The 22,990-nt window shown below is 36.3% G+C and overlaps 1 protein-coding gene across 2 annotated transcripts; it reads left to right on the top strand.

The window, feature by feature from the left end:
* Positions 1-1,131: 1,131 nt before the first annotated feature.
* On the top strand, positions 1,132-13,217 carry slc6a22.2 (solute carrier family 6 member 22, tandem duplicate 2). 2 transcript variants are annotated; one of them, XM_040002738.1, is made up of 14 exons: positions 1,132-3,074; positions 3,257-3,391; positions 4,090-4,230; positions 4,322-4,406; positions 4,499-4,631; positions 4,740-4,874; positions 5,453-5,556; positions 5,663-5,757; positions 5,834-5,946; positions 6,018-6,155; positions 6,471-6,573; positions 7,426-7,526; positions 8,550-8,720; positions 9,090-13,217. In XM_040002738.1, exons 1-14 carry the CDS (start codon positions 2,879-2,881, stop codon positions 9,252-9,254), a joined length of 1,815 nt encoding a protein of 604 aa, XP_039858672.1. In that variant the 5' UTR covers positions 1,132-2,878; the 3' UTR covers positions 9,255-13,217. The 2 variants fall into 2 exon arrangements, with proteins under 2 accessions (XP_039858672.1, XP_039858667.1); XM_040002733.1 differs by having other exon boundaries at positions 1,133-3,074; positions 5,633-5,757.
* Positions 13,218-22,990: the final 9,773 nt, after the last annotated feature.

Below are 22,990 nucleotides of genomic sequence, written 5' to 3'. Positions count from 1 at the left end.
ATTATAAACTGTCTGACTTTAGTTCATGCCCCATCTCTTCTTTTAACATTTCCAGTGTGAATACCCTCAACTGAACTTAAGATTCATTTTGTATGGGATTTTCAAATGTGTCCTGTTTAGATAAAACATCTCTCAGTGAGCAGGGAGAGTATGGAGGATTAAAATTGCCCCTTTGCCATGGTCACAGATCACTGCAGGCTTGTGGTGGTTAGACTCAAGTGCAGGACACAAGCAGACTTATGGCTCAGCCACATTAGAGCAAAAAGATGACATCTTCCTTGCAACTAGGAATTATCTGATTGTCCAGACTGCATTACATTTTTTGCTTTTGGCAGCTGATTGTAAGTGTTCCAATATTTGGCACTATTTGGTTCCAATATACTCACTTTGAAGATAATTATTGACACTGTCCTGGTCTTTTAACCAACCGCTTCAAAGGGAAGATCACAAATTCATTGCACATGGCTGCAATACTTTTGGTCATAACTACAGACACCAAGCACTGTTTTCACTAGAAAGAATGTAGCATTAGACCTTGCAATTTTGTAACTTAATCTGAAGTTAGGGTTTGATCATAAGCAGGACTACTACAGCTAATATTAATATACCTGAATCAAAAGTAAGACTCCTCACTGAAATACAGTAAACCCAGGAACTGAAAAGCCACACAAAAGCCGTGGATCCATTTCAGGAAGAACCAAACTGTCATCTAATTTGAAAATTCCTGCAATGCTTTGCATTTCGTGTATGAGACTTTAAATGCAAACTATTCTGACTGATATGCAAGCAACATTTTTCACACCTAACAATGAACAAATATTCAGCTATTCACCTGAATCTTAGGTACGCACATAGTTACATAGATAACTATATTTGAGACCAACATTTATGATGAGAAAACAACTCCTCTGATGTTTATTTTCTGAGACATGATATCTTCTTTTTAGTCCTCTTGTTACGAAAGGTCACGTGAGAGAAAGGAGGGGAAAAAAACCTGCCACGTGCAGCCTTCGAACTGAGCTGAAGGTTGGTTTTCTGTGAAATCACTAACAACACATTCCATAATGTAGCAACACCTTTAGCACCTGTGCAAAAAAATAAATAAAAATAGATTCATTGTTGATTTATGATTAACTAATCATTATAAAAAAACGAATGTTTCAAATGTATTTCACAAAACAACAAGAGGGAAACAGATGTTCTGCATGTTACCCAGTTATAAAAAGATAACCCCCTCCCCCCAAAAAAGTGACTTTATCTTGACCAACACACAAAACATAAACCAACTCCAAACTACGCCTGTGTGTCTGTGTGTGTGTCTGTGTGTGTGAGTGTTCTCTACTGGTTCCAAAGAAAAGACTGCGTTAGTCTCTATGGCCACTCCTCACAGAAACTCATTTTACCAAAGATACTTTCTAGAAAGAAGCAGGTGTTTTATTTCAGAAGACGGCTTTTAAAGGGGAAACAGCCTGAGCTGCTCAAGGTATGTTGGTTTACATTTTCCTTTTGTTTAAAGTGTTGGTAAAACTCTTACAATTGGTTAAATGATGCCACTAAGCTTGTTTCTATGTTTTACGTCTATACATTGCAATTTGTTTATTGCAATACCATTAGTTAGAAGAAAAGATACTGAACTGGAAGGAAGAATAAAAAAGTAAGTTGTATCTTTGTAAAAAATAGTCAGGTACTTGTGTTGTTGCTCAGTACAGATTATAAGAATAGGAAGAATAAAGTGAGCAGACATACAATGCATGCATTCTCTAAACTGGGGCTGTTCTAAATAGTAAATTGGAAATTATATGTGCTTTCACGTTACCTGCTATAATCAAGATGCTGTAAGTTGTTAACTATTATACTTTTGGAATAAGATCATTGCTTGGTAACTCCAGTATCTTTGTATATATGTTAACATGATTCCTAAGGTTATGCCAACACTAAGATGACCAGGATAAAGCCACGATGTCCAGCTGAAACAACTACATTTATTTTCACTAATTTTTTAGTTCAAGATTCATTTTAAAAATAGTCCTAAACAACAGTTCACCAGGTTTTCTGAAGGTCTTTCAAAGTTTTTCTTTGGACAATGGCTGCTTTTTCACTCATTTTCAGTCCAGGTCATTTTCACAGCAATGTTTTTAAACCACTTAACATGAACCTATTGAAGCATAAAAAGGCACCTAACTGGATGTACCAGTGATGTTTCTACACATACCAGACAGCAAAGAAATTATTTTAAAACAAAATGTAAAATTTCTTAAGGCAATTTGTTACTAATAGTCACAGAAAAACATACACACACACACACAATTTCTTTAGTTTCTTTAGTCTGTGAAGCATATCAAAGATAACACAGTATTTTCACACCAACAGAGCTTTTAGTTAAAAACTTGGCATATCTGTTTATTGTGTCCTTAAAAAATGGGGGGGAACAGGTTCAGGACAAAACAAGAAATGGCAGACCTAAAAAAAAATATCTTTGGCTGACAATTAATATCTGAGAGTCATGCCCAAAGACCTGACATAGGACCTAAGAGGTGCATCTGGCCTTTCTGTTCATCCATTTGCTGATCATTGAAGCCTCATCAGAAATGGTCTCAGTGGAAGGGTGCGTGTCAAGAAGCCATTCTTAAGGATGGAGAAAAGGGAGAAAAAGCTGAGACATAACAAGAACTGGACAGAAAATTAGTGACAAAATCAGCGGCATTTTCCATTCACGTGACTCTTATTTTGTATCCTAAGGTGTAAGGTGAGTTTTTTTCTTTTGGCCTTCTTTAAACAGCACTGAGTTTCAGTGAGTATACTGGATGTTGACATTCTATGTATTTTGTTTATTTTAGAAGATATTGAGATACACAAACTTAATTGTTAAAGGGCTGAAATGGACCAAAAACAGAAATCCACTGTGAAAATGAATGTGATGAACCCTGGGAACAGACTGGGACATACCCAGCCCAAAGCTCCAGAGAGAGAGCAGTGGGCCAACAAGCTGGAGTTCATCCTGGCAGTAGCTGGGCACATTATTGGGCTGGGGAATGTCTGGAGGTTTCCATACCTTTGCTACAAAAACGGAGGAGGTAAATTGTTGTTGTTATGTCCATCTTGAAAACAAATGTCATGTAGCCTTTATTGCCAAAGATAAAGATTGAATTCAGCATGGAAAAAACAAAAACAATACTAATTGCAGATATTGAGCAATACGGTGTATACACATTTCTTAGATGTTATCAATAATTACTGATATTTATTTGTTTTTAAGGGGTTTTCTTCATTCCTTATGTTTTATTTTTGTTCACTTGTGGCATCCCACTCTTCTTCTTGGAGACATCTTTGGGTCAGTACACCAGTCAGGGTGGAATAACATGTTGGAGAAAAATCTGTCCACTTTTTGAAGGTAGTTTTTTTTTTTTTTGTGATTTTTTTCTTTATTATTTTAATTAGATCTTGTTAGAACAGGATTTATCACCCTTTCACCTTCAGACCGGCTTTAATTATTCATGGCATAGATTCACCAAGGTGCTGGAAACATTCCTCAGTGATCCATTTTGACTTGATAACATCAGACATCTCAAATGTACTTTATTGGATAGAGACCCGATGACTGTAAAGACCATTTGAGTGCATTGTCAAGAAAATGGGTCTGAGATAAACTTTGTGACATGTCGTGTTAGCCTCAGCATCACTAAATGTAAACCCTAGGGATAGTATATTTCATATGTTTATGAATCTCTGAAAGGCAGGCAGACTGGTGACCAGGGCGTACCCAGCTTCTAGCTTTATGCCAGCTGGGAAAACCTTGGATAAGCAGTTAAGAACATTGTTTGATGGATGGATTGAAATATAATGGAGTAGAAAGTACAATACTAATACAAACGTAAAAATTACACTACAACAAATGTAAGGACATCAAAATTGTTGTTGTGTATGTGACCTAAATAAAAAGCCATAGTGCAACTTTATTGTATTTTTATATATTTGTACAGATGATTTTTTTTTTTTTTTTAAATACAGATGAACTTTTAAAGTCTAAGCTTGAAGGGAGCTTAGAATCAAATAAAAACTGATATTGTTCATCGCACTATTTCTTAATAGGTTTAGGTTACGGAAGCCAAGTGGTTGTTTTGTACACTGGTATGTATTACATCATCATACTGGCTTGGGCGTTTCTCTACCTGTTTTCATCGTTCAGGGCTGAGCTTCCATGGGCGAGCTGTCACAACAGTTGGAATACAAGTACTAAGATTTTATTTTGTATTCATTTCACATAATTGCATCATGCATGTGTTATTCGCATTTCACAAGCCTGCTTAATTTTTCATGCAAGATGGCTGTTTTGAACATAGTCACAATCAAACATTTCCTGTGGACCCAAATGGAAAGAGTGTGTCTTCAGTTGTTGAATTCTGGGAGTAAGTATGGTAATATGGACCATACCATAAGGCTAATAAGGTTTTTATATATGAAAGCTTATATATAAATGTCTGTATAAACTTTGTAACAGGAGGAGAATCTTGGGCCTGTCTGATGGAATAGATAACATTGGGAATATCCGTTGGGACCTGGCCCTTTGTCTTCTTCTTGCCTGGGTTTTGTGCTATTTCTGTATCTGGAATGGAGTGAAGACCACAGGAAAGGTGCAGAACAAACTTTGTATACTAATTTTTCATTTCATTCAAACTCTTCTATGAAGCATCTAAGTCAGTTTTTTTTTAAACAAATACTGACAGTTGCTTGTATTGAAGGTGGTGTATTTCACTGCCACATTTCCATTTGTGATGCTGGTGGTGTTGCTGGTTCGTGGCCTCACATTACCTGGAGCCAAAGATGGAATTATGTTCTACCTCTACCCAGACCCATCCCGTCTCACTGATCCTGAGGTGCTAAATTCTCTAGTGCTGAAGAAGTATTCGCTTTTTTCCTATAATGCATGTCACATTGCATTTAATTGCATTGCACATCTTTTGCATTTAACAATAGCATGTAGTTAAAGAAAAAAAAAGGGGGGGGGGGTCGAAATGTTGGTAAACATGTTTCACCACAGAATATGATGTTTTTGCACTTACTGTGCACAGCCCTGTACTCACCAATGGCATGGTTTAGTTTTTATCCAGCCTTTACACAGCATCATAGTTTTTATTTATTTTTTATTTCATTGGTAATGAGGTTGAAGATTACCATATGACCAATGAAAAGAATGTGTGTGCCAATCCTATTCTCAGTCAGTAGAGAATATATGCAATTGTTCTTAATTTTCAACAAATAATTTAAATGAGCAACAGATTCCAGTAAATTCAAGGATCAGGAACATCTGTGTTGTTTTGCAAATACTTTTAGTAAATCAGTTTTTCGATAACTTGGCATATTATTGAACTTTTACTACTAGAAGCAGTTAGTATGATGTAAATGCACTTTTTTGTACACTTACATATTTACCAATCAAAATAACTTCCCTCAGGTATGGATGGATGCGGGCAGCCAAATTTTCTACTCCTATGGAGTTTGCACGGGGGTTCTGACCTCATTGGGAAGCTACAACAAGTACAACAACAACTGCTACAGGTTTGGAATTCTTCCTTTACTTTTGTAATTACTGTAATTTTCTTGTTTTCTCACCTTTGAAATATTTCACCTACAGAGACTGTGTTTACCTGTGCCTGTTAAACAGTTTAACCAGTTTTGTAGCTGGTTTCGCCATTTTCTCTGTGCTTGGTTTCATGGCAAAAGAACAAGGCTTGGATATATCGATGGTAGCTGAATCAGGTATGGATGGAAACCCAGAGTGATACTGTTAAGAGCTGTCTGAGAAAACGACTATATTTTGCTTCCATTTTTGCAGGACCTGGATTGGCATTTATTGCTTATCCTCGTGCAGTGGCTTTAATGCCGGTTCCTCAGCTCTGGGCGATTTTCTTCTTCATCATGGTCATCTTTCTGGGATTAGATAGTGAGGTAATACCAATCTATTTGTCATGTACCTCTTAGAGTTGTTTCCTTTGTGGTAATCTCTCCCATCACCGCAGTTTGTATATCAAGAGGCACTGGTCACAACAATCTCGGACATGTATCCTTCCTTTTTTCAAAACAACTGTCACCGTAAACTCCTTCTTCTTGGAATTAATGTCGGAAGCTTCCTTGTAGGCCTTCTGATGGTGACGGAGGTGAGCGTTTTCAGATTTTCTTGATCATTTAAAAATGGAATTTAAAAAATAAATCAATTTAAAAATGAACCTTGTAATATTTTCAACTATAAAAACATAAGGAATTCACAGGTGAGAAATACAGAGGGAAATACAGTAGATTAACTAAACTTAGCATGCACTATTTTAATCTCATTGAACAGAATTCACAAGAATGATACACCTGCTCATGTTTTGCTCTGCTTTTATATGGACTATGTTCTCAGAATATGGATTTAGTATGGTGAATCTATAGTTATAGATGCAGTCATATATTTTGTTTCTATATATTTGTAGGGCGGCCTTTATATTTTCCAGCTGTTTGACTACTATGCCTGCAGTGGGATGACCCTCCTACTTTTTGCTATTCTTCAGTCTGTCTGCATAGGATGGGTCTACGGTAAGTAGCAGTTTTAACTTGGTCAAATCATTCAGTGTATTTAAAAAATGGACCAAATACTGTAAAGTCATTCATTGGCATGTGTACTATCATCTAAAAACCTCAAATCTGCCAATTTGGCTGTCACCATGTTAGCTTTTCAAACAGATGCGATCGGATTTTGCAGAAAGGGTAAAACTGGGAAATTTATCAGGTTACCCCAACACTATATAGCCAGCTTGATTGGAAAGTGCTTCATTAATTTACTATTAATAAATAATTTGAATACTTTAAGTAAAAAAAAAAAAATGACAGCCACATATCACAAAATAGCCACATTTTTATTTATACACTAGAGTTATGAATTTTTTTCTTAAGTCATCATTGAACTTAAATAGCAGAGAAAAAGATCACTTTCTGTAGAGGTTTTATGATAGTTAAAATTAGCCAGAAATATCAAAATCTCTGGTGTAAAACTGGATATTTTAACATTGGGGTCTATGGGGACTGACTCGCTTTCTGAGCTCGCCTCAAAGAACAGCAGTTCTACAGGTTGCCACTTGGGTAAAATTTGCAACTTTTGGATGTATCAAACCCATGTATTAAATTCAAATCTTGGCTTCACTTTCATTTTAACTTCTGTAAAATGAAAGTGAAGCACAATACAGAACCTCCATTATACATATGTCTTGATCCATGCTCCATCCAGGTCATGAAATCTCTAAAAGTTGATTCTGTTTATCTGGACATAGCATTATCACTGAAAACACTCTGTCCAGATCACCAAAATCATTTTTTGGCATTATATATATGGTATTATGTTTGTGTGTGTGAGAAAACAACCAAATAGTTAACAATGTTTATTTTCTGTAGGTGGAGATCGTCAGTACGACAATACAAAGGACATGATTGGATATCGACCATGGCCTTTTATGAAATACTGTTGGCAGTACTTCACACCAGCGATCTGTACTGTAAGTATTAGAAATGTTGTGAAATGCTGTTAAGTGAGTGTACGTGAAACCTGTCAGAATCTTCTATTCTAAGACTATAGTCTATGTCTTAACCAGATGGAAAACAATTCCACCTTGACACTGCATAGCAACTCAAAGACATTTAATGCATTTATAAAGTGGATCTTTTATGCTCCATAGTTTAATTTTAGTGCCATAGTTTAGTTTTGGGCTACTCTGGAGTAGCTTTGCATGATTCACAGTTCAAAATAAACTTTTGTTTTAGGATTTACTGCTTCCTAATACAGCCCCTTACTTCATCCTTTTTCTGAAACAAACCATTTTAGAGCCTCTCTCTTTCAGGCCACCCTCTATTTAAGCTAACTTATAGAGTTTAAACAAGACGTGAGTAGGGCTGCTGTACTGTAAATGAACATATTAAGGATATGGATTCTCAGATCCATTAAAAGCCTATTGTTTGGGCTCATTGACATTACTTGCACATGCTGTACACTGACCTCATATTTGAAATGTTGACCTTATTTCAGAGGAGTATTTTCCACTGTGACAGCATAAATGTGACAGAAGAAGTCAATTTTTAGCTTCACACAATTGGTGAAATATTATTTTGTGTACATGTCTAATGTGACTTCAGTTGATTTAATAGAAAGCTTTGAAAAATTTTTAAATTCAGCTGCGGATGGATCAAAAATACATGTATGTTTTAAGTAGTTATAAAATTATGTCTAGTTAAAACCAATTTATATCAAATAGACCAGAGAGAAAAGCATACATAGACACTGGATATAATCACAGTTACCTGTACCTAAAGTCTTGACATGACTGAAACAGGAGTGTTTGGAAACAAATGGCACTACAAAAGCAAAGGCTGTAAATTTGAATGAATATAATTTTAAATCTTATTTATAAGTGTTTGTTTTACATCATATAATGTCAAAATTAATCCCCCGTGAATATGAATTTTCTCTTCTTGAATACAAATCAGGCTTTAAGTTTATACCTGCTCTTGTCTTATGTTTTCAGTGCACATTTCTCTTCTCCCTGATCAAATATACCCCACTCAAATTCAACAACACCTATGAATATCCCTGGTGGGGATATGCTATTGGAGGATTGTTTACACTCTCCTCAACACTCATGGTTCCTTTGTGGATGTTGTATGCTGTGTGCATTACTCCAGGAACACTGAGACAGGTAAATCCAAAAAAAAAAAAGGTGAGTTTGAATGGTCACAAAATCTTAAAAGTCTAAAAACAGCTTCTGATCCTTCCACTGGATGCATCTTAGGCAGCTCACTGTAAATTGTATTTAGGGTAACATGAGGAATTTGAGGTCAGGAGTTCCTGTTTCTCTCTTAACTGTTTAAATTAAAGTGTATACCTTGTGGAAGTAAGGTCATTTGTGGTCACAGTGAAATAAAAACCGCAGTGGAACTGCAGTGTACCTTTTATTGATTTTGAGCCTTAAACCTTGCCCTTGATGGCAGTTACGTAATGTTACAAATATAATGATATGATCATTCAGCAGAATAATCAAAAACTACGCTTCTCTTTTGCCACCCAGAGACTGAAGCTTCTGTGCACGCCAGCAAAGGACTTGCCTTCTGCAACATCAAAGAAAGCATCAAACTATGAAGCATTTCAAACTTTCACAGACTTGCACACACTGCGCAAGACAAAAAGTCCAGATGATAGAGATGAACAAATACAGGGATCATATATTATTTAAACTGAACAAAAAAAAAAGAAGAAGTTAAAAGTACAACTACAGCAGCGAAGAATACATGTCACATACAGTTATATTCTAAGTCCATTAGGCAAACAACTCTAAACATCATCTGGTCAGTGTCCAGCTACCAAAACCAGATGAGAGAGACTCTCTGAGTAAAAATAATGATCTTCTGAAACTCTACCCTGGACTTATCATTTCAAACTGCCCTGTCTTTTTATTTAGGGTTCCTGTGGAAAAAAAAGAAGAAGCTGGGAACACTGCTTATGTCACGGTTCTGGGTCATTCTGACCCAGCTTCTTCAGTTCTATATATTTTGGTATGTTTCTATAGTGTTGATTATTATTCTAGAATAAGTGCAGCGTCTTCTGCCTCCTCGTAAGTTGTTTCTGGTTTCCTGTTTTACTTTGGAGGTTCGTATCTGGTGTCAGTGTGTTCGGTTTACTATTCCCCTGTCTCGTCAGCTGTGATTTCTCCCAGGTGTGTTCCCCTCCTGTGCCTCATCCCTTGATTACTGCCGTGTGTATATTAGCCCTGTGTTACCTTTGTTCTCTGTCGCATCGTTAATGTCTACTCACCTTCATTCTGTACTCCGTCCATGTGTATCTGCCTGTTAGTTTGTATTTTCCCAGTTTAGTTGGTCCGCTGTTTACCGGCAACCCGCTAATAAAGCGGTTGAGTTCTACTTCGCCTCACTGACACCTGCATTTTGGGTCCTTCTCTCCTTGCCTGCCGGTACGCGAACATGACAGCTTAAGGCTGAAAAACAGCCTCTCAAGCAACACTGATCGATCACTGGAACCGATCATCAATCAGATATGTCTCAGTAAAAGACCTTTTTCTCTGTAGAAGATAACAGATTTTTTAATGTTTCATTGTTAAACTGAAAATGTAGTTTGAACTGTTTGTTGTACATTTATAGTACCTTTGTGTAGCTGTTTCAGCGTGTTGTATTATTTACTGTGCTCAGTAAGCTCAAGATGAAGGAAAAAGAGGAAAAACATAAAAGTTTTGGTGGTAACAATTCTTAAATTTTACATTTGGTTTCTTTTCTTGTATTCTGACTTCATTTATAAATTCTACTATATTAAATATTAGAGTGAGGACATACTTACTGCAAACACACATGATAAATAATTTTAATAAAAAAAATAGATGTGTGAAACATGTAAAAAGAAAAAGCGACAAAATTTTTGGAGGTGTTAGGTAACACCACTTCACAATGCGCCTTCTATTTAGCTGATAAAACAGAACACACCTGCACTCCTTGAATACCTGAAACTAAGGGAAAACTGGAACAACGGGTTGTAATCCAAAACAGTGCATGCCCACAGCTTTTATACTGAGTAAAGTGAGAACCAGGGTGCATTATGGAAAGGTTGCCATAACAAGGATAAAACTGTGTGAGCAACAATCAAAATATACACCTACACACAATTTAGAATCACCAAATGTGCAAGTGTTCGGATTGTATGAAGCTTGACTACCTGAAAGAAACCCATACAGGCACGTGGAGAACAGGCCAAATCCAGCCGATTTGGTTCAAACCCAGAACCTTCTTGCTGCGAGCCACCACTGGGCTACTGTTTTCAGATAACATGGTGCTGTAATCACTGCTTTCTCCTTGTTTTTGCCTCAGGATTCTGGATTATTGGATGTATCATCTTATATTTTATTCAAGCTTCACTGATAATAACATACCCTGCTAAAAAATGTTCTCATATTGTTACCCCACTGAATGCTGGAATGTTGATGTATGACTAAGTGTAAGACACCGACACCCTCTTGTGTACCTCCTCAGTTCATTATCAGCAATGAAACCACTGGTAAACTCCAGTGCACATGAACCATAAAAGTACCACTGCCATGTTTGACAGGTCCTGTGTGTGCAATCGTTTGGATCATGAGCAGTTCCATTTAAAAAAAACAAACAAAAAACACAATTTCCATCAAGCTGCTTTTTGCTTTGATCCGTTCATAAAATAATTAATTTTAGTTAAATTTGTAGATACTATTGTTCTTATCACTAAAGTAAAGTAAAGTAAAAAAAAAAAGTAGTTTTTCTGCCTTTAAGGCAGTCAGGATATAACCCTTAATAGACATGGACAAATATTGTGTTAAATAGTGTTATTACATGGTGTGTAACATAGCGATTTAACTGACAGTCTTTGTGTTAATATTTTACGTGTATATTCATTTTTGTGCAATATATCTAAAATTAGAAACATCCTGTCTTGCAGTGATGCCAAAACCTAGTTCATTCATTCATTACTTCTAGGCTGGACAATTGTAATTCTTTAGTATCTGTTTTTTTTTCTGAAAGTTCCCTGGAAATCATCCTGTTAGTCAAAAAATACTATAACAAGTACTAACATGGGGAAGAAGGAGAGATCATATTTCTTCAACACTGGCTTCTCTTCATTGGCTCCCTGTTAAACCCAGATTTGAATTTAACATTTTTTGCCTCTTGTATAATTCGGCCCATCATATCTTAAAGACCTAGTAATATCATCGCCTAATAGAGTACCGGGCAATGGAGGCAGAGGTTTCAGCCTTCAGGGCCTTCTTCTATGGAACCAGCTCTCAGTTTGGATAAGAGAGACCGACACCCTCTCTACATTTAAGATTAGGAAAACGTTCATTTTTCATAAAGCTTATAATTAAGAATGAAACATCCCTGTAGCATCCCTTAGTTATAAAGGTTCAAACTCATACAGGACTTTATGTGATGCGCTGAGCACTTCTCTGCATGCTGCTTTTGTCTGTGTTTATATATCACTGCAGCATGTCATTAAATTTTTTATACTCGCTTCCTTACTCTGTCTTTTGTCCTGTTGCCTTGTGCTCTTTTTTCCTTTTTTCTTTTCTCTTTCTTCTTTTCATTTTCCCCTCAGCCCCCAGCTGTTCACAGCAGACGGCTAACCATGACCCATGAGCCTGGAATTTCTTTCCTGATAAAAGGAAGTTTTTCCTTCCCACTGTCTCAAAGTGCTTGCTCATAGGGGATTGTTTGATTGTTGGTAATTTCCCAGAATGATGCAGGGACCGTTGCTATAATTTAACTGGTTATTGCGGTAAATACACATTATTATAATTTAAATGAGGTAATAGCGCAAAATATAGTTGGGCTACTTCACTGTGTGTGAGATACTGTAATAAATAAGTAATAAGAGCTGTACATTTATGGCAGTTTTCAGGTAAATATAAACCTTGAGTATTTACATTCCCCATCATATACAGCACCTGCAATGTTTCCCCCCCGCAATGCTGGAACTCAATATTTCACAAATAACTTTTATTTTTTCCCTTTTTCTGGAAAAACAGTGTCACTTTTCTTATTGTATATACTGGTAGAGGTACATTTAAAGATTTGCCCTCTGGAGGGCGCTCCAGATCTGTATTTAAACCTTGCTGCTTCAACATTTGTGTGTTTAACTGCAGTGATAGATCTGAATGGTCTCAGCAGAGCTTTGTAGCCACATTGATATAGCTCTGCATCTATTCTGTATTTCACTTTTTATCTCGCTACATAAACAATGATAATATTGCATCCACAAAAGTCCAATATAATAGGCAACAGGCCTTCATACAGCACATGCTTAGAAAATATGCACCACACAGGTTTGTAAACATGCCTAAAGTCTTCTACTTCTGTCCTTCCTCCCCAAAATGACACTTTTCCATTGCTGCAAATGAATTTGAAATAAAACAATGATAGATTCAATATCAGTTCATCTTCAGCTGGCAATCCTATCATTGCCATAATGCTGTTAACCAACCATACATGAGCATGAAATAACACTGTTAATTATTTGGTGTGCACACTGCTGACCACCAGGTGGCGCTTCAACCGCAAATGTAAACAACCCACACTAAAGGTGAAACCATATGTGCAGTAGGTTCCCACAGAAGACGTACTGGTACTAGCGCACTGCAAAAAAAAAAAACCAAACAAACAAAAAACAAAAAAAAGCAAAACTGAGTTCATCCTGTTTTGTTTTGTTTTTACTTTTTTTTTTTTTTTTTTAATCTATATATTTATTTATGTAGCTTTTATAATTGTAAGTTTTAGATGGGGTAGCCTACCAAAAGGTCAGAAATAACATGCCTTATATTACCAGTACTGCTGAGGTCAAGGAACTGACCTCCCAGCCCACTGTTCCTTCAGTGGTGCTAGTTTCAGACATTATGCAAATGTACTGTTTATAAGACTGGGGAAAGCTGCAGTCAGTTGAGACTGTACATACATACATATTCATAGAAAGAGCGCAATAGGATGCTAATACGACATGCTTAGGTGGAGCTAAAGGAGCTGGAGGAATCCACAGAGCTGCTTCTTCAGACCAGTGGGTGGAGACGTCTGCTGAATAGAATGCCACATTACACATCCAGGGTTGGGAATTTTCTGCTTTGCTTTAATATCTAGCCTACCCACAGTGGTTGCAATTTGAATAACATAATCAAACACAAGTTTTACTACTGACAGTAATTAAGGCTCATCCCTGCAGGTGAACCCAGGTGTCATGTCAACACGACTGCTGTGAAAGATATATAATTCAATATCACCACAAACTGTGGTATTAAGAAAACACAGATGAATCACCGTCTCGCTAATACACTTTGACCATAAAATTAAATTAGTAACTTAATAAAGTGATGAATAAATCCAGGAATAAGACTTCTGTTCTTTTTCAACACTGATAATTAAATGAAAATAGGATAGATGAATGAAAGACAATCATTATTTCTATTGGAAAATAGGCAAACAATAGTAAGAACGTTGTTTTGTTTTAAATTATATCACTGCACCCATGATAGTCTAGATTGCATTTATTAATTGTACTTTGTAGCACAGCTTGGATGAAGTGTAATGTATGATATATGGAAATATTTCCAGTTTTTTGAAAATTTATTTTAAATGGCTAGATTCAGTAGCAATGAGTAGTGATATTTATGCACGAGAGAGGAGAGGAATTGAGAAGAGAGCATTAGGGAGTAATCTGTGATGCATGTGAGTGTCTGGGCCACTCTGGAAGGTGAGATTAGACACGGCAGTAACCTCAGTCTTCACGAGACAGCAGGGTCTGGGAGAAAGTGTTTATTCCATGCTAGGACAGTTTAACAGGTAGTGCTACATAATTTATTATTCACATGTCTCCCCACCCACCACCACTACCACGACTGTGCTATATAAAGGTTAAGTGCTGTATAGAGGATTATTTTTTACATACAACTCATAAAATTGTATTTATTTTCTCTAAGAAAAGCTGCCTTGATCTCTCAGTCTCATACATCTGTAACCTCAGGATACTTACTGTTCATCCAGCTAAAAAATGTATGAAAATATTGAATTTGTTTTTCTGCCAGGCATTTTAGTCACATGTTACGTGGATTTTCCATCATTTTAATATGATTATTATTACAATATAAGCATCACATTGTTTTAGTTTTATGGCACCTGATATCCTTTAGAGTGTTTGCTTTACTTTCGTTTTAAGCTAGTGGAGTCTATTTCCATTTGCATGAATAAAAAAGATTTCTTTATTATGTGATAAAATCCCCGAGCTATTTTATGCAGAACCCTGGACATCATCAGTCATAATCTCCGTTCATGCCTTTACAGAGAAAAAAACAACAACAACACTATGTATGATGTAGGGTACTTAATGTCTCCTGGGTGAAAAGTGTGTGAAGTTAATACTTTTAGATACTTATTATGATAACTCAGATATCTTGAAGTGCCTACACAATGCCGTTATTGTAGTGTGTAATTATTTTGTAATGCCACTTTATGTGGTACACAATGTCAGTAATGTGTTTTCTTGAACTACTGAAACATTAGCAACAGTTAGTGTTTGCTTCCTGTTTCCGTTTCAACTCGCATAGCCTCCACCTGAGTGTGTTAAGTACTTGTAGCTGTAAAGCAGAGAGCTAATCCCAATTAACTGTTGTTTACGTGTGACTTTAGGCACACGTCAGGCACCCGATTGATCTAAGCTTTTTTGGACTTCTCACCTACCTTGGGCTTTTACATAAATCTCATTTAGTGCTCAGCTCTCACATCCTTATCATACCAGCTGCCCTAGAATATGCAAATTGTTGCTTTGACCTTCCAATCACATTAAAACAATTAAAACAAGTTTCTATCTATCTATCTATCTATCTATCTATCTATCTATCTATCTATGAAAATGACAGTGAACATATAAAAAAAGAAATTAATCCAGTGACTTTGCATCCTAATGTAGGTTGCCATAAAGCAAAAATAGCATGCTAACTAGCATGCTAACTAGATACTATATGTGTAGCTAATACATAATGATGTCAGACTCAAAAGAGGCTGACAAAGTTACAATAAAGATTTATTGCACGTGCAAATTTTTTTTTGTACACTTGCAGATGTATCTATTGACTTGTAATATCAATAATAATACCAATAGTCTTTACATGATTTGGTATCAGCTAAAAGTGTATTTAACTACGCTTTGCTAAATATTTACAGGCGATGGAGTTATATAGCCCAACCTTTATATATATAACACAATAATACAATACGCTATGCAAACCTTTAGTCTCTGCCCTGAGAAACCAGAGGAGCTTGTATTTGACTGTGGTAATCACTTTTGAAGACTTTGTGAATTGAAGGAGACAGGTGTCACCTCTAACATCCACCCTGACTCACAGGCAACCTACTCAACATCACTGAATTACGTACAAGGTGTGAATCCAATTTGTAAGGATTGAGGATTAGAAAGGGACAAACCCCTCCGGTTTAACAGCTTGGTGACAATTTTTGGAAGCTAAGCGGATAAACACAAGCTCCTTGGTCTGGAAATCCCACTAGAGGAATTGGCATACTTATGAAAACTGGGTGACAGATGGTTTCCTGTTTTTCTATCCAGAGCATCCCCATAACTTTTAATATTGTTTCATCTAGTATGAACAGTTAAAGAAACATGATTTGCTTGGGTGAGGTTTATTATTGTGCTACTTGAAATTTAGTCCCAAACTAAATAAGCAGCTCTATGTGCAGGTTCATACCATTAAGTGTTACAGCAGAGAGATGTAAAACATTGCAAATACTTTTAATATGAGTTCTCATTCAATTAAATTATAAATAACTTTTCTAGCACTGCAAGTGTTGCTCCTTTATTTTAAAACCCAAAATGTGTCATATGTACATTCCTCTGTGTTTCCGAATCAATAACTATTGAACTGTCATAACATAAAAAATGTCTGCACTATATAGTGAAAAATAATAATCTGTGATGTTTGAGTGACTGCATCTTATTTTCAGTCAATGTATTTTTCAAAATCGATATTGCAAAAATACCTTAAAAATACCTTTTTAAATAATGATCCCTTACGAGCAGTAATAACAACACAGGTAATGAAATAACTTGATTTTTCCAGCACTAGCAGTTTTGCCCATTGATTAGTCAGGATGACAGATGTAAATCTATAGTTTCTTTAGGACCTAACATCGTTTTACAAAAACAAATTTATTTAAGGAAAATTAGACCCCTTAATGTAACCAGTATTTCAAAATTAACCCAAGGCTCCTGGTTACTATGTCACTAAAACTAAAATATTTAATGTAAACTTGGCGTATTGATACAAATCAAAGTATTTATGAAACCCAACACTGTAAGCAAGTAAGTAAAGTTTATATATAGGTTGCGTTTCACAAAGAAAGCACTGCACAACATTAAAAACACAATATCAAAAGTCAACCATGTTAACAGACTAAAAAGAATCAAAATGTAATAACAAAAGAATGTCAGTAGAGTGCCTTATTAAACAAAAAAGGTTTCAACTGTGTGTTTTTGGTTTTTAAACGCCACAGAGTTGGGTAATCGGTAAACTGGATAAACAGTATCTGATATGGTATGGTTAACAAATAAAAGACAACAGCACTGCATGATGATTATTTATTTTAAGGGTCTAGTTAAAAAATATAATAAATTACCTTTGCTCCTTTGTTGGATTTAAATAAAGCACTTACAATATATGTCACAGGATATACTAACACCAGCTGTATCATACATACCTCAATCACATTTGGATAAACTTTTTGAGTGGAGGCTCCTAAGCTTTGGAACAAATGACCTTTTCACATTAGAGCTGGTCAGTCTCTCAATCATTTTAAAACCTTTTTAAAAACCTATTTATTCTCACCTGCTTTCAGATTTAGTTGAGCAGAATGTCATGGTTCCTTTTTATGCAATCACAGTGGTTTTTTTTGCTTGTTTTATATTTTATATTTTTAGTTTATTACTAATTTAGTCACTGCTTGTATAACTCGACAGCACTTTGGACAACAGAGGTTATTTAAAAAGGTGCTATATAAATAAACTTTGACTTGTCTTTTCTACATTTTGAAAATGTATAGTGCATTTCATTGTGTTATGTGTTGTGTCTGTCTGCCTTGTTATATTTTTAGGCATTTTTTGCAACAACTACAAAAGGAATATAATAGGCAATGACTTTTATAGCTGAGATTTTATCACCTTTAAATCAGTAAAACTTAATTTTTAAACTTTTTTTAAAAAAAAACTTAATTTTTCATACAGAAAGTGCAGGATTAATTCCAATGTCTGTGCACCTGCACATTTCTGCTTATTGATAAATATGAACTGTACAGTGATTTTATTCACAAATATGCCATTAGCTGTAACTAACACTATGAATACAAAGGTCTTAAGATGAAAAATAATAGATATAAGGGGAAACAAAATGCTTAAATCAGTATTAGGGATTGGTCTTCAATATTTAATGAGGCAATGGACTTTTGACACACTAATGAACTAATGAAGTAAGCTCACTTTTCTCATCAAAGACTGGACCCTCTTGTAAAGGGATTACCTCATGTGCTCCCAAACTTTGTTCATTACACTGACTCCAGCCTGTAATCTAGTTAATTCAACTGGTATTAAGGTTCACATAGTGCAAAGGAGTCAAAAGTTACTGTCTAGTTCCTATGAGTAGAATGATCCAACAACAGCAGGAAGGGATGGAATCTTTAATGTTTGTTTAACTCAGGAAAACCTGTTTAAATCTGAAATGAATACTGAGTTTAAAGAGATCCAGCAGTGTCTGGTCATTTTCTTCACTGTGCTCTTTCCATTGAATGGCTGCGCTTGTAAATGGATTACTTGCAAATACTGTTACTGTAATTGATGAACACAATGGATGAATCTTATCTGGTTATTTAAATTGGTATTAAGATGCTGAGTGAGGCCGCCAAAAAGGATTCCCAAAATTCATTAACTTATTAAACAGCACCTGATACTCATTACAAAAAAGCTCTGCCAGGAAGCGGGAAGTTACTCACTATGCAGGCTGGTCAGGCCAGATAAGGATATAAGGTACAGGGAAAGAGAAAACAGCTATTAAAAAGCATCAACTGTGGCTCAGGCAACGCCCAAGCAGTATTAAAGCCAGCCCTAACATGAGCTGCAGTGTTTTGGATGACCCAGTTAATTTTATGAGAGTTACCTGGACATAGTGGCTGTAAATAATGAACAAAATACAACCAATAAGGTAGGAAAGTTTAATGACAGATGAGAAGAAAATTTGTAGTCCTTCACTTTCGATTTAAGTTAACTTTGCTGTCAATTCTGTAATATGTGCATACACAGGGTGGAAATATATTTTCTCCCTGGACCCACTGTGTGCAAATATTTTATCTTAAAAATAAGATACAAATAAGATAAAATACAGAGCTACATAAATATGAGAAATAGATATTAAAATAAATATGAAGTATTAAAGTATTTAAAAAAATTACACAAGACATATCAAAGCCAATATATGATTACTGCTGTCTATGTATAAAAATATGAGCTGTACAAGGTATCTTAAAGATAGGTGTATTTATAAAATTTGTTATACAGCAATTCAAATCCCCTCGTGAAAGTAGGGAGGTCAAAAAAAGAAAAACTGAAAATAAATAAATAAACATTTAGACTATGGTTAGATGTTGCTTGGCCCTAAGACAAGCATATACGGTACAGTATATGGAGAATACCATGAGTTAACTTGGAAACTATGAGGAACTCCAGAATAGACTTTTGTGCATGGAAAGATCATTAATAATATGGGTTTTTATGTCTGAGACAGGTTGGGTTGTGCTGTAAGTGAGATGTTGATGGTTTAGAAGAAGAAATTGTTTAAATGACCTCAGAGAGATGTATAGGAGTAAAAGCAGTCCGTGGTCATGGAAAGGACGTGATACTTTTTGGCTGTCTAATTGTGTGAATGTCATCGCTGCCTCAGTGTAGTGTAGAGATTACTTGTGGCCTCAGACTGGTAGTCCACTCTTAGTCCATAGGTGCTTCACAGAGCTTTGCAGACTCATGTGATATAATTTGGGGTACTCACTGTTGGTTCTTTGAATTATCGCCCGCTATCATGACATACAAAGAGCTTCTATGTAGTGGCCCAAAACTGAGGGTTATAAACAATTTAAACTGTCCACTGCAGCCTTCGTCTGTGGTTCTTATGGATGCCTTTTTCATCTTTGATATATTTTCAGTATTTTTCTTGTTCATTGTGAACTCTTTTCTGTTTTTTTTTCTTTCCAGCAATGACCTTTTGGCTTTGTGCTGAACTGCATGTAAGTGCATCTCCAAATATTCTGCCTTACTGGAAAGCCAACAGTCCATCCTTGCATTGCCCAGAACTACAAAACAGAAAAACAGGTTCATAATTTGACTTCAAACAGAAGTAGTTTTGAGTAATTTGGAAGTTTTAGTTGTTATTGGTATAACAACAACAACCCACAGTATTACCTGGGATTGTTGCCATTGTTTGGTAAGTAAAAGAACATCTTCAAGCAAGGTCCTATTGCTGCCTTTGCAGGAACTGGTTTACCAGTACTAGGCGTAACTTATATGCATTCATAATGAGGTAATTGGCTCCTGACTTGTCTAATTAATTAAGAGCATGATCCTTATTATCCAGCAGAGCAGTCACTACATCTGACAAATAGATTAACAGTCTCAGTTTTCCAGGCCTCCAGTATGCAGTGAAGAGTGTAGCATTAAGTGTGTCTATTACAACTTTGCTACAAGTTCGTAGTAATTCAGCCTTTGTAATATGCTGACATTGACTGCTTTAACCATCTGGAGGCCAATTTCAGGAGCCAATGTCAAATCCCAGCCAAGCAAAGAAGACAAAAATCAGAATGCAGGCTACAATATGTTGTCGTTAATCAGTATTTATAACAATTCATAGTTGCAACATGATGTCACATCATTTTGGAAACACCCAGATGGCTGAAGACACAGGCTGCCTGCTTGTTAATTTTACCAGGGTTGAGCTGGAAAATAATGGGTAGTTATTTTTCCGGCTCAATAACTATCCATTTTATTAATGGATAGTTATTAAAATGGATGCACTAACATACAAACTCTTAGCATATTCATGACTGCAGGCATCACGTAGGCTGGAGAAACGAATGCAAACTATCCTCTCTGACCCCAGTCACATAATTGCTTTGGCCAAACTGCACCAATGCTTAACTTGGTGACAGCAGACATGTTGTAAGAGGTCAGTCATATAAATGAACACTGGAAATAATATGTGATACGATATTTCGTTAACCTAATAAAAAAGATATTGCAGACTTGTCACTACTTCCTTGCTTAAAGTGACCGTCTAGCCATTAAATGAGTGACACTGTGGAATGTAATGAATAACACATTAACTTTAGCTAATTAGCGTTTTGCTGAATAAACAACAGCATTATTGACCCTTCCATCTGTGCTCTCTCAGGTCTCTCACTCAGTCATTTGAGAGGGACTGGAATTCAAAACTGTAAATTAGCTTCTTCTAAATGATTAAAGCAGGTGAGCAGGGGTTTGACCCAAGAACGATGCTGTGAGGCAACAGTGCTAACCACTGCACAACTATTTATCTCTTTGTCTTGTCTTCCTCCATTCAGCCCAACTGACAGCAGATGGCTGCCCATCCCCCTTCCTTTTAAAAGGCAGTTTTTCTTTCCCACTGTCAAAGCTCTTGCTCACAGAGGAACACATGATTGTTGGGGTTTTATCTGCTTTCTTTGTATTATTGCAGGGTCTCTACCTTACAATATAAAGCACCTTGAGGCAACTGTTGTGATTTCGAGCTATATAAATAAAACAGAATTGAATTGAATTGCACCATCATGCTGCCAAATGTGTCACTAGGGCATGTGAAAAGGCCCTTTCCATTTTGACACTGGTTTCCTCAGCAATGCTTGTTCTTCCAGTGACAGAAAAAGGTGTTCTGCTGATGGGTTTAGTGTTTTGTCACCAAACGCTAGACTATGGCACACAGGCAGACACATATACCTGAAGAATGCATCCACTTTTTCTTGGATGCTTGAAATATTCAAATTTGATTTTCTGAGTACGTGGCTGCAGGTCCAGGTAGGCCTGCCTGTGCTCTGGGATGGTGGAAAGGATACCATAGCCAGATAATGAAATCACATGGTGTTGCTGACAGGGAAGTGGAATTAGCAGCTACTTAGCACTTGTTTAAGAGAAACTGCTGTGTGGTTGTCTAGCTGAATATTGGCGGCTTCAGTTTGAACTGCGTTTTTTTCCTTTTCCAACATGTTTCTTTTGCTTTTTTAAAACTTCTATCTTAACCTACACTAAACACTAAGCAGAATAAAAATGTCTGTTCTTCTTTGCTCACAATTGGTTTTAGGGTTTTTTGCACTGACATTGAATAATCCGACCTATGATCATCTTCACCAAATGGTAAACAATGGATTTCATTGACTGCTGGTCACTGGTTGAGTCTTTAGAAAGACCTTCACATTAGCTGTACAATTCAAATTTAAAAAAGCAACAAAAATAATTTAAGTAAATTAAATCCACTGACCCCTGTGATTTGCAAGCAGGAATGGGGCAAAAAACAAAAACAACAACTAGATTTTTTTTTGTCTCATATCAGTTCCAGCATTCATCAAACATTCTGATATTACTACCCATGAGTACTGAGTTGACATTTATAGTTTGCATGGGTAATACTGCAAACTTTGACACATTATCTTTAATTCATCCATTCTTTCTTTCAAAAATAAATTTAATTTGACAAAAAATATCATTGTTAATATCAAAATCCAGGAAAAACAGCACTTGTTATTTTAAGTACAGTTTTGCACAGTTTTCCTTGGCATTAGGCAGATATCTTAATCCAACATGAAGAACTTGTCACAGTTCTTTTGTGGATTTAGGCTGTCTCAGTGTCTTCGGTCTCTTTACATAACCCCATACTGAATCCATGATGTTTACCACAAAGCTCTGTAAGTGAGGGCCAGACCATCTGTTACAGGACTCCTTGTTCTTCTTATGGCTTTTTTTTTAGTGCCCATCGCTGTATGTTTGTAGTTATTAGATTTGCCATCCTGCTGAAGAATAAATTGCAGGAACTGGCAACACGCTCTCACTCCCAAAGCGTAACATTTTACGCTAGGTGACAAATCGTCACCATATTACCTTTTCGGCTACCCACCACGTTCCTAAATGACGACCTCGGAAAAAACAGGAAATATGAGAACCGTCTGGACTCCATCTACACATGTTCGCTCTTTTTCTTCAAATCGCTTAGAAACACGCTATTTAACATCATTATAGTCCTGGTTAAGATCAGGAATAAGGTTATGGTTAGGGCTGGAATACAGGGCCGGAACGTCTATTACCGCGGGAGCGTCATTGCACTGGATTCCAGCCATAACCCGC

This window comes from Simochromis diagramma, unplaced genomic scaffold, assembly GCF_900408965.1.
Source record: "Simochromis diagramma unplaced genomic scaffold, fSimDia1.1 OVJJ01000320.1, whole genome shotgun sequence".
NCBI classification, from domain to species: domain Eukaryota; kingdom Metazoa; phylum Chordata; class Actinopteri; order Cichliformes; family Cichlidae; genus Simochromis; species Simochromis diagramma.
Note: the sequence above shows the minus strand (reverse complement) of the source record. Positions and strands in the feature narration are given on the sequence as shown.